At 40.1% G+C, this 16,308-nt stretch overlaps 1 protein-coding gene across 2 annotated transcripts in view; it reads left to right on the top strand.

The window, feature by feature from the left end:
- The window catches only part of RTN3 (reticulon 3), a 52,780-nt gene that overhangs the window by 17,999 nt on the left and 18,473 nt on the right, over positions 1 to 16,308 (top strand). Inside the window, exon 3 of one of the 2 annotated variants that reach the window (XM_037052994.1) lies at positions 7,082 to 9,430. The exons of the other annotated variant lie outside the window; for it this stretch is intronic. Coding sequence (XP_036908889.1) covers positions 7,082 to 9,430 — 2,349 coding nt within the window. The remainder of the gene's footprint in view (positions 1 to 7,081; positions 9,431 to 16,308) is intronic. 2 annotated transcript variants of the gene reach the window in all.

Consider the following 16,308-nt stretch of genomic DNA (forward strand, 5'->3'; position numbering starts at 1 on the left):
TTCTGCTCTGCCTTAATAAAAATAAGGGAGAGGAAGTTGTCAGTGTACTTGACTGACTGAAGTAGACTCCGGGGAGTATAGCTGAGACCAGTCCCGCCCCACGCAGGCCTTTCAGAGGGGCTGCCACCACCAGCAGGCACCTTGAGGCAGTCCATCACTGGCACCACCCCAACTAACCTGTCTCTGGCTGCATGTCCTTTAGCCTCACACCTTGGAGAATTGTGCCTCATTTTTGTATATATCTAAGCCATATTAAGCAATATGTAGCCATAATTAAATGGGACATTTTCATATTTAAGAATGAATATATAATCCTGGATCTTTAATCCTGAAATATGTACTTATCATTATGGAGCTTCAGTGAGATGCGTATGCCGAAAACTGTTACTTAGGCTGAGTAAACAAAGGCAGTTAAATACTTCAAAAATAAATTATGTAACATTTATTAAATTGTACTATTTTGACGTATATGGCTACTTAAGCTAGCAGTTTAAGCTTTTTGAAAGCTGATGAATAGATTTGTCATGAGAATGTCAATGGAATAATCAGTTTTACTCCAGAGTAGATCTTTTGCTTATTGATTCCTTTTTTTCTCATTAGAGAGTTCAATTTCAGCTTAATCCCTGAGCATTTCCAAATAGAGGAGTAAATTTTAGTAATGTTGTCAGTACTGTGGAGTAAAGATACTGACAGAGGTGAAGATGTAGTGTGTGGCTGACTTTAATGAGCTTGTGCGGTGTTCAGTACCTTGTATGAGTCGTCTCATCTAATCTTCATGGCCAGTCTGGTGGAGGAAGGCTTCCGGCTCTTTTAGCAATTGAGAAAACCAGGGTTTAAAAGGTAAAATAATAACTTACTTAAGGTCACACTGTGTGTGACACACCTGGGACTTCAAAGCCCATGCCCATGACCACTGCCTACTATAAAGATGACAAAGGGCCCTGACTGGTGTAGCTCAGTGGATTGAGCGCAGGCCTGCAAACCAAAGCATTGCTGGTTTGATTCCCAGTCAGGGCACATGCCTGGGTTGCAGGCCAGTTCCCAGTATGGGATGAGTGAGAGGCAACCACACATTGAGTTTCACTCCTTCCCTTTCTCCCTCCCCTCCCCATTTCTCTAAAATAAATAAAATCTTTAAAAATTTATTTTAAAAAAAAGATGACAAAGTATATCAGTTGCATTTTAGGGTTTATAGATCTTTTTAGATATGTCATTTTGAGGTTAATGTTAAAATCACATGTTAAAATTATGAGAGCTGAAAGGAGAAGTTACTATTTTAACCATATCTTCACTATTAGTTTTGCAATTTAGTATTGATGTATTTCTTCCATCAAACACAAAATCAAACTGAAAATATTGGAAAGAAAAGTAGGTAAAAATAAAATTGGAGAGGATCTATAAACCATGCAGAATTGGAAGTGCATTTTCAGTAATCAATATTTGTGCTAAATTTGAGTGATGCGGTAGGCATCTGGAATAGGAAGTTAAACACTGAACTTTGGGGCAAGCATTGAGGGAAAAAATCTTGCCAGTTACAGCCTTTTTTTTTTTTTTTAACAAAAGCAAAACATTTTTCTTTGTACAAAAGAGACTTTTTGTTTAAGGTCTAGCTTGGCTGCAGAGTGTCTGCTGGCTAACTTCCTATTTTGATGCTGTGGCTGAAAGTTGCTTATGTCGTTTTGCACGAAAATTTGTCTTTATTGTTTTGTGAACATGAGAACATTCAAGTGTAGGAAAACCTATACCTGAATATTTCAAGCCTCCCTTGTATGAATATACATAGTGTGTATGTGAAAAAGTAAGTCAGTGGCTGCTGCCTTCAGGCTGGCAGTCTTTGTTCACTGACGTGTATGGTTTTTCCATGTTACAGGTATCCTTTTAATTAAAAGTAATGAATGCCTAAGAGAGGTGGGGGCGGGGTGAGCAACCAGTCACCAAATGGTGACAGATTTCTATCCACTCCTCTTAGGAAGAACTAAAGGACAGTTTGGGGAGTAAGAAATGGTAAAGAGAAGATATTTTGAAGCATAGGCGTGTATTTTCCTTTTCAGTTTGAATATAATTACTTGATGTGTACAGAGCATTCACTTGGAAGTTGTTTCATGTTGTCATTTTTGACTCCCCACCTTGTGCTGTGAGATAAAATACTAAGAGCGTGGAAGAGGGAAAATCCTTCTTCAGTTCCACGCCATGTGATCTGACCAAATGCAGCTTTTCCTTACTCCAGTCAAAATTCCAAGTCACAGTACTTCAGAGTCAGCATTTGTGTCTAAAGCTGGCACAGAGGGCCGCTCCTGCCCCATCCCCTGCGTTACCACCAGTTGTGCTCCGGGGCAGGGAGGTCTAGTGGGGAGTGAGAGTCACCTGAGGGACGTTACAGCGCAGCTGGCTCGCTCTGCCCTTCCAGAACTAATGCAGTAAGTCCAGGTGCGGTTCTCAGGCCAGGTTCATTGCCTGGGAAACTTGTCCTGCAGTCTCCTGAGCTTTATCCTCTGGAAATTCTGAGTCAGTGAGTCGGAGATAAAGCCTGTGAAATACCAGGCGTGGACTGTGGGAGAGGGTGCCGAAGACTGGTTTTGTGCTAGGTTATTAGATCGTTCAGCTAGTCAGACCGTGAACTAACATGTACTTGGACCTTGATGGTAATAAAGATCATTTGCTGAAACATTTTGTTCAGGAAACTTTGATCTTTTCAACATTGGCTTACAGGGTCTTTTTTTTAATGTCTCTCTCTTTTTTTAATTTTATCTATTTATCTTTAGAGGGGAAGGGAAGGAGAGAAGTATCAATGTATGGTTGCCTCTTGTGAGGCCCCTGCTGGGAACTGGCCTGCAACTCAGGCATGTGCCCTGACTGGGAATCAAACCCAGATCATGTGGTTTGCAGGCCTGCGCTCAATCCACTGAGCTAGCCAGCCAGGGCCTGGCTTACAGTTTTTTCATATGGGCTGCCATAAATGTCTTTATCCACAGTTCTTAGGACCTAGCACAGTTCTTAGGTTATCATAGGCATTTGGTTTGTACTAACTGATTTAGAAGTTGTATTACCCAAAATTTTGAAATAGATAAAAACTCTTTAACTCCTTCCTTTTATTTGTGAATGATAGGGGGAAATTGTCTCAAATTCTGAATGAAGATTTTCTCTTATATACCAGGTGAAGGAGGTTATGATTCAATAATGTCTTTTTTTCTCTCCCCTAATAAAAAGGCAGATGGTCTGGAGTCTCTATATTAGGAAATACATATACACATATATGTATATTAAAAACGCAGTGTTTGGGGACACTTACTGAGAATTTGCTAAGCGCCGATTACTGTTCTGAGCACTTAGCAGGTACTAACAGCAGTTCTCAAGTCCGTGCTTTGGTGTTCCCATTTTTTAGATGAGACTAAGCAACTTGCCAGGGCCACATGATTAGTATTATGAAAAGATTCTGCATCTTTTAATTGGAATTTTTGGTTTGGGAATTATCTGGAAATTTAGAATATAACTGACAGCTTAATTTCCTAGTCTTATTTCAGAAAATAAACTTCAGTGGAGACCTAAAAGAATTTAGAGTTTAAGAAGATAAGGGTAAGCAAGGAGCTCAGCACTAGATAGATTTGGGGACATTCTGCGATCCCTCTAGGGTTGTGACATTTTTCCTTCTTACCGTGCATTGATTCCCTCCTAGGAGGTGTGTTGGTTGTTAGTAGAGGAATGCCGTATTTTTAAGTGATTCTGATTCTTGAAAATGAATGTGCACATGAAATCCCAGTAGAGCAAATGACTACCTACCTGATATTCATGATGGGGAGTTTTCTGACAGACATCTGTTTTGGGTAGTGTCGAAAGAATCTTGTCTCGATTATGAAAGGCTGAGTCTTTTGAAAGAGAAAAGGGTAGGGGACATTTTCTGAGATGTGAGATAATCCTTAATTATTTCATCATCCAGTTTTACAGTGTACAGAGTTTTTTTTCTTTTTTAAGATTTTGTTTATTTTTAGAGAAAGGGGAAGGAGAAAGAGGGAGAGAAACATCAATGTGTGGTTGCCCCTCGCGCGCCCCCTACTGGGAACCCAACTTCTCTGCAACCCAAGCGTGTGCCCTGACTGGGAATCACATCGGAGATCTTTGGTTCACTGGCTCTTAGTCCACTGAACTACACCAGCCAGGGCCAGTGTGTGGTATTTTAAAAACTAGCAATCTTCAAACTCCCTGGAGTTTTCTGCCATTTTACCAGGTACAGGCTTGGACAACACCAATGACTTACCAAGTGCCATACCAACTAATTGGGAGAGTCCTTGCTCATAGGAACTGCTCTGAAAGACCTATTAGATTCTGATGTTTGCTCTGTTTAATGCTTTCATCCCTTTATAAACTGCTTCCAGCCCAATTTTTCCATTGTCTTGGTACAAGTCAGGTCTGTCCAAGATTGTTAAGAGTTTTAACTAGCCAAGGAAACATCTTTTCATTTGCTGGAATTCTAAACAAGATAATTAAAGCACAGATGACTTATTTTGCTACATGTGGGAAAGTTTGATTGACAGTCATGAGAGCTAGCACTTGCAGCTTACAATCCCTGAGAAATTATTGCAGCCATGCACTCAGTTTGCTCCCTAAGCTTGCCCCCCGTAAACACAACCACCCCAGATATTAAGTCACAAAGTTGTTAGGAAACATGATAAGGTTATTATATATATATATATAATTATACTTGTCATATTACAGAATCTTTAGTAGCCTGTAAGGCAGTCATGGCATTCAGTATAGGGTTTGTTGGTATTGCGAGGATAAGATTTCTGACCTAATCTTCTAGCTTCACCTCAGATTATTATACATCTCACTCAAAACATTTGGAGTATTAAGAGTTCAAAAACAGAAGAACAGCAAGACTGGGGAAGCTGACAAAGCATAGCATGTTTCTACCATGCTTCCCATCACCACCCCTACCCCACCCCCCAACACACACACACACAAGGTGGGTATTCTCTGATTAGCAGTCAGCCTCAGTTGCTTCCTCCTTTTTTCATTTCATCAAGCCCACCACCAAATCATCCCCATTTTACTTACTGGTTTTGCTCATTGCCTGTCTCCTGCTGTGTATTGTAAGCTCCACAAAGGCAAGGATATTTTCTCTTTTGTTCAACTGCTTTTAGCCTAGTTTCTGAAACAGTGTCTGGCACATGATAGGCACTTAATAAATATTTGTTGAATTGTTACTGATTCATTTTGCCCACTTTGGCCTGTAAGGTGACAGGTCTGAATCATCTGAGGTCTCAGTCTCTGTAAAGCACATAAGCCGAGCGTGCTCTGGAGGCCGGGTTGGTTCTGCACACCTCGGAGTGCTGTTCCTGCTGAAGGGGGGGGGGGGTCCCAACAGTGTTGCTTTTTCCCAGAGCTAGTCTGTTGAATGTGTCCTGGTAGAAACAGTGACTAATACATTCAGTAACAGCACATAGCTCCAATTGTGGAATAGTTCTGATTTACACGTAGCCTATACTGTTCTTTACATTTCAGGTTTTTGAACTTTTAACCTACAATGCTGAGCTTCATTCATATCCTTAATCCAGTCTTACTGAACAGTCATACTATACAATGGTAGATGTGACCGTGTTTACTACGTTGGAACTACAAATGAATTATGGCTTGCTTCAAACACTTTGTCTCCCTAGTCATGTTTATAAAATGACTTTGAATAAAGTCACAATTTTTCTTTTGTCTAAGTATCACTTAGCTTCTCACCTAAGAACGTAAACTGAATAAGGATAATCCCAGAAGCTTTCTCTTTTACATCTTCCCATTACTCATTCCCATTCAAGGCACTGCTGTCCAGAATCTACTTAGGTCTCACCCATCGGGCCTGAATCATTCATATGGAACGATTAAGACCTTCTTTGTCCCAACTGCAGAGACACAGCAGTGTGGAGGGAGGACAGTGCCACGATAGCGCCTGCCCTTGAAACAGTTATTTTGATCTTTTTCCCAGTAAAAACTAGCTAGGTTGGGAAGTTAGAAAACATTGTGTGTGTGTGTGTGTGTGTGTGTACACACTATATCTATATATACAGTATATATATATATATATATATATATACACACACACATATATCAGTGGGTACTGTGGTATTAATAACTGATAAGCCTTGATTAATATATACTTTTTAAGGATTTTTTTTATTTTATTTATTTTTAGAGAGAGAGGGAGAGAAACATCAACGTGTGGTTGCCTCTCACATGGCCCCCACTGGGGACCTGGCCCACAATCCAGGCATGTGCCCTGACAGACGACCCTTTGGTTCGAAGCCTACACGCAATCCACTGAGCTACACCAGTCAGGGCTATTTTCTGTTTTAAAAGAATTTCTGGAGTTAACTCTTCTTAAGCTAAGAAACCAATTTGCATGGTTCGGTTTGGTTAAATTGACAAGTTGGTGCAAGAGGCTTGGGAGCAGGCTAGCTTTCTCGGTACCTTTAGTTTAACCCTCGGCCATCTGTACCTAGGATCAGTCTTCCTCGTAGTGAGAACAGAATAATTCTCGTCTGATTTTTAGGCTTAGGAGGGATCTGCTGTATCTCCCGAAAATCAGAAAGAACTCTGGTCACTACTTTTTCTTCTCAGGCTCTCAGACTGTAACAGCAGATTTATAGAAGTGGTATGTTCTGAGTTGTTCAGATGAGAGCTTATCGGTGCTGCATAATATCAAGGTGCTTGTTTGGTGTGGATCGCATTGTTTCTGTTAGATACCTGCATCAAAACAAAGGGGAAAACTTCCCCAGACTTCCCAGTATCCTCTCTTCTTTATGCTTTACCTTTACAATGAATGGAAAAAGTCAGCTGAAACGTGTCATGAAAAAAATTTTTTTTTCATTATTTGCAATTTGTAGCATGATGTGGCTTTTCTGCTCACCTGTGGCAATTTCGTGCATGTCTATAGGATAACTGTTGGCACTGAGTAGTTTCGTGTTTGTGTGTGTATATATACACCCGGTGTGTATGTATATATGTAATTTTAAAAATAAAAAGCATGCTGCTTGGCCTGACCAGCTAATGTGCAATTGTACCTGGTAAACAATTTTTTTCTTTTAAATTCTAACCATAGAGGGAATGAGCTCTCTTTGCTCTGGTGAGCCAGCTTCAGAAAGTTTGACTTCCTCCTTTCTTTCATCTTCTGAAATACGTAAAACTGACCTTGCAACACTACGTGGAGAGCAAATCCAAGTGTTAGGCAGCCAGCCTGTTTTAGCCAAAGAAGGAAAAGACTGCTTGGCTCGTCTAGATGTGACAAAGGTGGAAGAGCCTCAGGGGACCAGTAAAGATGGAGCCAACTGTCCAGTTCCTGTTGGGGAAGGAGGTCACTGTCACCACCCTTCCATTCCAGCCAGTGTCCCAGGTCATCCTGCTTCTCTCTCAGAGGAAGTTATTCAAGTGAAGGAACAGAGAAATAAAGACCAAGGATCCAAGAACCCCAGTGAGACACCAAGTAGGAATGACAAAACAGTCTTGGGTGCCAATGACAAGTTTACTTTGCCAACAGCCCAGAAGACAGCCACTGAGCAGTTTAGGGCAGAAGGCATTGGAACATACTCCTTGTCCCCATCCAAAGTGTCAGCAGGTAGTGGTATTGAAAAGGATTCCCCCGAATCACCATTCGAAGTAATTATCGACAGAGCAGCATTTGACAGAGAATATAAAGACGCATATAAGGAGAGTGCCAACGATTTTGGTAGCTGGGCAGTGCACGCTGATCGAGAATCATCTGCAGACATTTCAGAGTCTAATGACAAAGTGTTTCCACTGAGAAATAAAGAGGCAGGGCGTTTCCCAACCTCTGCCTTGCTCACTAGGCAGTTTTCGCACACAACTGCAGCACTGGAAGAGGTGTCTAGGTGTGTCAGCGATATGCACAACTTTACTAATGAGGTACTGACTTGGGACTTTGTTCCCCACCTGAAGCAGCAGAACAATAAAGCTGACTACATCACAAAAGCTACAGGACTTGACCCGAGCAAATATAATTCAGAAATTCCTGTTGTAAATCTTAAAACTAACACTCATCAGAAAATTCCTGTATGTTCTATTAATGGGAGCACACCCGTCGCCAAATTGACGGGTCACTGGGCAGAAGCATCTCTCCCACAAGAAAAGGCTGTCATTGAAAAACCTATACCAGACTGTCTTGATTCCACAACAGATGCCAGTGTCAAAGGTGTGCGAGGCAACGTGCAGGAACAAGGCGACACGCTTTCAGAGTTACCTGGATCTCCGTTGGAGAAATGTGTCTCTCTGGGTTCTGGCATGGCCACAGTAAAAGTGGTTTTACCTGATGGCCACCTGAAAGGTGAAATGAACTGGCAGAGCTCTATGTTGGGAGAAGTGACAGAGGCTGATAGTTCTGGTGAGTCTGATGACACAGTGATAGAGGACATCACAGCCAGTATTTCATTTGAAAGTAACAAAATTCAGGCTAAAAAACCTGTTTCCATTCCAAGTGCTGTCGTAAAAGCAAATGAAAAAGAAATCAAAGCAATTCTCAATTATAACAGGGAAACCAAAACATCTGAAAACTTTGAAGGGTCAGTCAGTAACTCTGAGCCACAAATTAAGCCTGATATTCTTGCAAGGAGTCCAGCTGATACGGCAGCAGGTTCCCAAGCACCTGATATGAATGTCATGTCAGGAGATGTGAAGCAGTCAGGTGGAATGAGTGGTGATGTTCCTGAAAAGGCTGTTAAAACTGAGGACCACAAACTTCCTTCGGCAGCACCTTCAGATGTTACTGAGACAGAATTCTTGCCAAACGTGACAGCCTCTGCCCACTTGGAGTCATTCCCTGAAAGAAGTATGAAAGATGTAGATGATTCTTCCCCAGAGGACCTGATAACAAACTTTACAGAAACCGGAGGGAAAGGAATAGTGGATAAAAGTGAAGGGAATGCATTTGAAGCAACATCCGAGAAGGCTGCGGACTTCAGAACAGCTCTTCCTGTAGAAGTCGTATATGGATGTGAGCCAGGCGGTTCTGACATTAGAGACATAAAAAGCAAATACTCTCAACAAAACAAAGAAATAAGTGGAAGTGAGCTTCTGGGTGTTTGTCCTACCCTAGGTGCTTCAGTAGCATCTCTTGACTTAGAACAGGAACAACTCACAATCAGAGCCCTCAAAGAATTGAGTGAGAGGCAGACTGAGAAGTCCGCTCCTGCACGGGGCAAAGTAGAATCTCCTTCTGAAGAAACACTCAAACAGACTTTCACATTTGCTCCAGAATCTTCTCAGCCACAGAGGTCACATGATGTCCGAGAACACGCAGATGTCAAGGGACCTGATCTCGCGGTTTTCAGAAAGCCCACTATTACCAAAGAAGCCACTAGTGTAGATGTTTCCAGCCTTAGCAAGATTGAACTGGTAAACAAGCGTGTCCTAGCAGGACTTCTGGCGGACTCCACAGGTAACCGTTCATTCACACTGCACACTGGGGGAAGGTAGATTGTTGTCAGCAGTTGCTTGGTTTGGTTTTCTTACACAAATATTTCCCAAAGCAGTAGGCCACTTGTTAAAATTAATATTGTTCTAAAAAATTTTATACTCCAGTTTTTTCTGTATTGTTCTTTCCTTATAGGTTGACCCTAGGGTGAATGCTACTTTTAACAGTATCATTCGGCTCATAATTACTTATTTACAAAACTTACTTTTAAATCTCCAAAATCGTACACTACTTCCTTCACACTTGGGTTTTTTGCTAGGGGCCTTGTGAAATCTATTTAGCAATCAAAGATAAAGGCATTCCTGCTGGGATAGACAGTAAATGAAACTTTTAATTAATTTGATCTTATACCGTAGAGATATCGTGCTCTGGAAGGAGGTAACCTGTATTGCAGCGCTATTTTGTGAGTAATACTTAGGAGACCTCATGTGTTCTTTAGACCTTATTTAATATTCTTCAGGCCAAACTCATTCTATGGTACCAGAAGCCCTTTTCTTACCTTCTGTTTATTTGAATGATTACTTTTCTAGCAATTGGCCTTCCGTTAAATTACCTCAAGTGCTGTCTGTTCTGGGGTCTCAGAAAGTGCAAGGGAAAAGGGATACTTACGGCCTTCCGAACGGGGTTGCCAGCCTCTACTCTGAGGCCAAGTTCTGTACTGACTTCATGGTCATGGCAGGTGCTCTGTGAGGATCTGTGCTTTTCCAGGCTTGTTTGACAATAGATCTCTTTTTCAAATGAAATTATTTGCAAAATAATTTCAAATATTCTTTGAAATGTGGGGAGTTAAATAATTAAAACACAAGTGATATATTTGTTATTGCAAACTTACCGGTGTGGTCAGACCACGTACCTCTTTTCCTGTGAGGTGTCCTTCTGCACGGAGGGGCCCCGTCCTCAGCAGCTGGCCCCCTCCCCTCTCCTCACTGCAGCCAGAGCATTGCTGCCCTTGGTGGGGGGGGGGTGCCCTCAAACCCAGCGAATGAGACACTTCTCGGGCCTTGCCCCTCTTTATTTATTTTTTTTAAAATAATTATTTTTTTAAACCTCAATGACCACCTCTTTTAATTTTTATTTCACATTGCATCTCACTTACCAGCATGAGATTAGGCAGTTTTGTTCTTGTTTTTGTCATTTGAAAGTTCTTTTTTCTTTCTTTCTTTTTTTTTAAAAGATTTTATTTATTTATCTTTATAGGGGAAGGAGAGAGGGAGAGAAACATCAATGTATGGTTGCCTTTTGTGCATCCCCTGCTGGTAGTTAGCCTGCAAGGAACCGGCCTGCAACCCAGGCATGTGCCCTGACTGGGAATCGAACCGCGATCCTCTGGTTCGCAGGCCCACGCTCAATCCACTGAGCTACGCCAGCCAGGGCTCCCTCTTTAATGTGCACTAACTCGGTGTGCTTGGTGAGGCGCCTGCGTCCCCAGCTGTGCCTCAGGGTCCTGACACTCTTGGTCACCTGTGGCCCTTGTTGAGGGCCGTGGCTGCTCCTCTTCAGTGGCTGCAGTGGCAGAAGGGCACTATTTACCTCTTATAAAGGCATTTCCTGACTACAGACCATGGGCAGATAAGTCGATCTTCCTAGATTTTAATCCTTAGAATAGAGAGATTTGTAATAGTATTGTGAGAATTAAATATGAAAATGCAGGCAATGCAGTGCCTTGAACATATTTGAATATTCATTTAGCACCAAGTATAGACCCTGGCTGGATAATTATGTGTTAATTGTTGTAAGTGGATGAATTGTTAATAATTATCAGTGGCAACATCAAGACTCTTCTTTAAATATAAACTCAAAGATTTAAAATGGTAGTAAAGGATACTGGTTATTCCGTAGTAATTGAAGATTATTGAGCATGGATTTAGGAGTGCTAAATTCTCATTGTTGCCTTACTGTGCCTAGAAGTGTGACATTGAACAGTTAAGTCACATCACCTTTTGAGGATTTGATTTCCTTATCTGTACAGTGAGGATGTTGAGTTAGATCATCTGTAATATCATTTCAATAATACGATCCTCTGACTCTGGTACATCTTAGGTTTCATCATCAGTTGCTGTAACTCTTACAAGCAGCTCTTTCGAGTGACGAGGCGTGTGGGAATTAGGCTACAAGAACTCCAGTGTCTAATTCTGGCAAGTTCCTGCTTTAGTGTGACCTCAGACAACTAGCCTGACTGGTTCAGCAGATTCCTTTGTTAATGTGGTGATAATTGTGTTGCCCTGCTTTATAGTGTTGTAGTAAATAAAGTTCTGGGTAAATACTAATTAGTAATTCTCAACTGAGTTATTTCACCTAGTGAGAGAGGTAGAAAGGGCTGTGGAAGTTTAGAATAGTTATCACTGACCAAATTCTACGATTAATACATACTTTTAGATGATAATTGAAGAAGACAAGCATAATTAGACCAAGAAGCTGACAGGTCTTTCTTTGTGGTTTCAGAATTGAAAACCTTTTTAAATTGTCTTACTTTATGAGTAAATGTTTTAAAATATGAACTACTTCAGTAAAATCTGTCAGTCTCTAGTTCTTTTCCAAGTGTACAGACTGTGTGCTCACCAATATGACGATAGCCAGGCCACAAAACATTTAAATTTAAATTTAAATCAGTAAATTTTAAAGGATTACTAAAATACAAAATATGTTCTAAGATTGCAATGAAATTAAATTTTAAAACAAGGAAAATAAGATACCTAGGTAAATTCCCAAATATTTGAAACTTAAGCAAAGGTACTTTTACATAATCTATAGTTTAATGAAATCACAAGAAAAAATTTTAATGTTTTAAACTGAGTGACGATGGAAATACAATATGTCAAACTTGAGAAACACAGGGCTGAAAGGGAAACTTACAGCTCTAAATACGTAGGTTAGAAAAGAAAAATAATCCAGAGATCTAAGGTTTCAACTTAAAAAGCTAAAAAAAAAAAAAAGAGAGAGACAAAGTAAGTAGAAGGAAATTACAAAGGTAAGAGTGGGAATCAATAGACTAAAAAACAAGATAATTCCAAAATTTGGTTTTGGAAAAGATTGACAAAGTTGATATCTTGATTAATCAAGAAAAAAGCAGATTACAATATCAAGCACAAAAAAGGGGTTATCACTTAGATCCTACAGATATTAAAAGGATAATAGAATATTATGAACAGTTTTATGCCAACAGATTTATCAATTTAGATGAAATGGACAAATTTCTTGAAAAGAATACAACTTACCAAAGCTAACACAATTTCCATTAAATGTCTTATCAAAAATCTTACTGAAAAAATGACCTGGCCCAGAAATTTTACTAGGACAATCTTCCAGGCATGTAAGGAAAAAGGAGAGAAAAGTTTCTAACTAATAGACTAGTAGATAATAACACCAAAACTGGACAAAGACATTCCAAAAAAATTATAGACTAATATCCCTCATGAACATACTAAGATGAAAAATTCTTAACAAAATATTAGCAAATCAACAATATATCAAAAGGTTAATGTGTCGTGGCTAAGTGGAGTTTGTTCCAGGAGTACAAACTTGTTTTGTGTGTGTGGGTTTTTTTTTTAATATACTTTATTGATTATGTTATTACAGTCATCCCATTTCCCCCTTTATTCCTCTCTACCCTGCACACCCCCTCCCTCCCACATTCCCCCCCTTTAGTTCATGTCCATGTGTCATAAGTTCTTTAGCTTTTACATTTCCCGTACTATTCTTGCCTTCCCCCTATTTTCTGCCTCCCATCTATGCTACTTATTCTCTGTATTTCCCCCCCTCCTCCCACTCTCTTGTTGCTAACCCTGCATGTGATCTCCATTTCTGTGGTTCTGTTCCTATTCTAGTTGTTTCCTTAGTTTGTTTTTATTTTAGGTGTGGTTGTTAGTAGTTGTGAGTTTGCTGTCATTTTAGTATACATATTTTTTATCTTCTTTTTCTTTGATAAGTCCCTTTAAAATTTCATAAAATAAGGGCTTGGTGATGATGAACTCCTTCAACTTGACCTTATCTGAGAAACACTTTATCTGTCCTTCCATTCTAAATGAAAGCTTTGCTGGATAAAGCAATCTTGGATATAGGTCCTTGTCTTTCATGACTTAGAATACTTCTTTCCAGCCCCTTCTTGCCTATAAGATCTCTTTTGAGAATTCAGCTGACAGTCTGATGAGAAGTCCTTTGTAGGTTACTGTCTGTGTGTGTGTGTGTGTGTGTGTTTTAAAGATTTTTTTTATTTATTTATTTATTTATTTATTTATTTATTTTTAGGCAGAGGAGAAGGGAGGTAGAAAGAGAGAGAAACATCAGTGTGTGATTGCCTCTCACGCGCCCCCTACTGGGGATCTGGCTGCAACCCAGGCATGTACCCTGAGCAGGGATCGAACCAGTGACTCTTTGGTTCATGGGCTCACACTCATTCTACTGAGCTACACCCGCCAGGGTAAAACCATAAAATTTTAGAAGAAAGTATAGGAAAGTATCTTCATGATTTGGGGACAGGCAAAGATTTTTTAGGTCACAGAATACACTAGGCATGAAGTAAATCAATAAATTAGACTTAATCAGAATTGAAACTTCCTCATTAAAAGACACCACTAGTAGGCAAGCCATTGCCTGGAAAGAAGCACAGAATTTACAAAACATTATCTGATAAAGGATTAATATCTAGAAAAATAATAAAAACTACATTCTAACAGTAAAAGGACAAACAACACAATAAAAGAAAGTGGGCAGAAAAGATTCCGACACCTCTCAAAAGAAGGTATACAAATGACCACGAATGCAATGAGAATGTATTCAACACCATGAATCTTCACATAATTAAAATCAAAATAATGGGACACTACACATCCACCTGAATGGCTAAAACTAAAGACTGACAACACCTAATGTTGACGAGATTGTGGAACAGCTAAAATTTATTAAACTGTTGATAAGAATGTAGAATAAAATAGCACAAATACTTTGGGAAAGGTTGTTTGGTTTTTTTCCTAAAGATAATTGACCCCATGACCTAGCAATTCTACTGTTGAGAAATAAAAATGTGTTCATACAAAGGCATACGTGTGTTCACAGCCATTTTGTTCATCAGTAGTTCAAAGCTGGAAACAGCCTGTTGTCTACCGTAGGGGAGTAGGTCACCTGTGGTATAGCTAGTTAGTTATCTTGCAGAAATATGGGTGGCTCAGAAATTGTGCCAAGTTAATGAAACAGTACAAAAATAATTTATACTGCATGGTTCCATTTAAGTGAAATTCTAGAACAAGCAAACTTCAGTGCAGAGAAAGGAATCAGAGCAGTGGTTACGTGGGGTATTGACTGGAGAGGAACATGAAACTTCCGGTGGCGATGGTTATGTTCTCTAGCTAGATAGGGTTACGTAGGTACGAGGTCTGTCAAAAAAAATCCAGCTGTTGTTAATGTAACGAGAACAGTTTGCATGACCTTTATGTAACTTGGCAGCCAAAGAGAGTGGACTGGACTGTGCATGCGTGAACAGTGATGACTTAACTCTACTAGTCAGTGGGGGTGGTAGATGCTGTTGAGTGAGCATGTGTACTGCGTGGCCATTGCATTCAAAATGACTGAGCCAGTAGAGCAACAAATCTGCATCAAATTTGGTGCTGAGCTTCAACAGTCCTCTGTGAAAACTATTTGGATGACTCAGAAGGCTGCAGTTGCTATGGGCAACTGGTGATTGTCAGCTTCATCACAACTCATGCATTTTGGCTTGGGCAGTTTTTTAGCAAAACATCAAATCACTCAGGTAACTCATCCTCCCCACAGCCCAGATTTGGCGCACTGCAACTTCTGGTTTTTCCCAAAACTAAAATCACCTTTGAAAGGGCAGAGATTTCAAACCACCAATGAGATTGGATGGAGCAGCTGATAGCAATTGGGAGAACTGTGCGAGGTCCCAAGGTGCCTGCTCTGAAGGGGACTGAGGACTGTACATTGTCCTATGTACAATGTTTCTTGTACCTTCTTTAATAAATGTCTCTATTTTTCATGTTGCATATCTGGATACCTTCTAGACTAACTTCGTATATGCATGTGTTCAAACTCAGTGAATGTATTGTGTATTTCATTGTATGTAAATTTTACATAAAAGAAAAAACAATATTGTACTTTAATGACATGCAAGCTTAAGTAGATTGGGTTTATACTTGGGAGAGTAGATTCATGACAGTTGACCTTTGGCCCTGACTGGTGTGGCTCATTTGGGTGGTCATTGATCTGCAAAGGTTGAAAGGTCACTGGTTTGATACCTAGGTTGCAGGTTCAGTCCTGTTTGGGACCTATGCAGAAGGCAGCTGATAAATGTTTCTCTCCCTCATTCTCCCTCCCTCACCTTCTCTTAAAAAAGGGGTGGGGAGGACAATTGACCTTTGGAAATGGCTGAAGCTGGAGTCAAATGAAGGGCTTTCGCAAAATTCAGTAATAAAAATCAGTGGGTAAAAAGTCAGCAGGGTTTGCTGTGTTCTCTCTTGAAATGTCAGGGACCAGTATCTTTTTCTCTTTAACCTGGAGATTACCATTGGATGTGTTAGTGCCCTCTTTTGGTGTAAGAAGAGTACTGCAGGATGTAGCTGGCATCTTTTATTTTGGGCGGGAGGTGGACATCCTTTTAACTTTTTAAAATAAGTGATAACATGGAGCTCCAGTAGCCCAGTCGGTTAGCGCATGGTACTTATAAAATAAATGATAACATCACATTATAGAAGATTTGAAAAATAAAAGGAAGGAATCACTTGTAATTCTACCAGCAATATAAATACTTTTGGTGACTATGTTCTTTGATGCTTTATCTGCCATTAGCAAAATACCGTGTTTTTCAGACCATAAGACACACCTAGGTTTTAGAG

The sequence above is a fragment of the Sturnira hondurensis genome, unplaced genomic scaffold, assembly GCF_014824575.4.
Source record: "Sturnira hondurensis isolate 20B ecotype Veracruz unplaced genomic scaffold, ASM1482457v3 Scaffold0007797, whole genome shotgun sequence".
Taxonomy (NCBI): Eukaryota; Metazoa; Chordata; class Mammalia; order Chiroptera; family Phyllostomidae; genus Sturnira; species Sturnira hondurensis.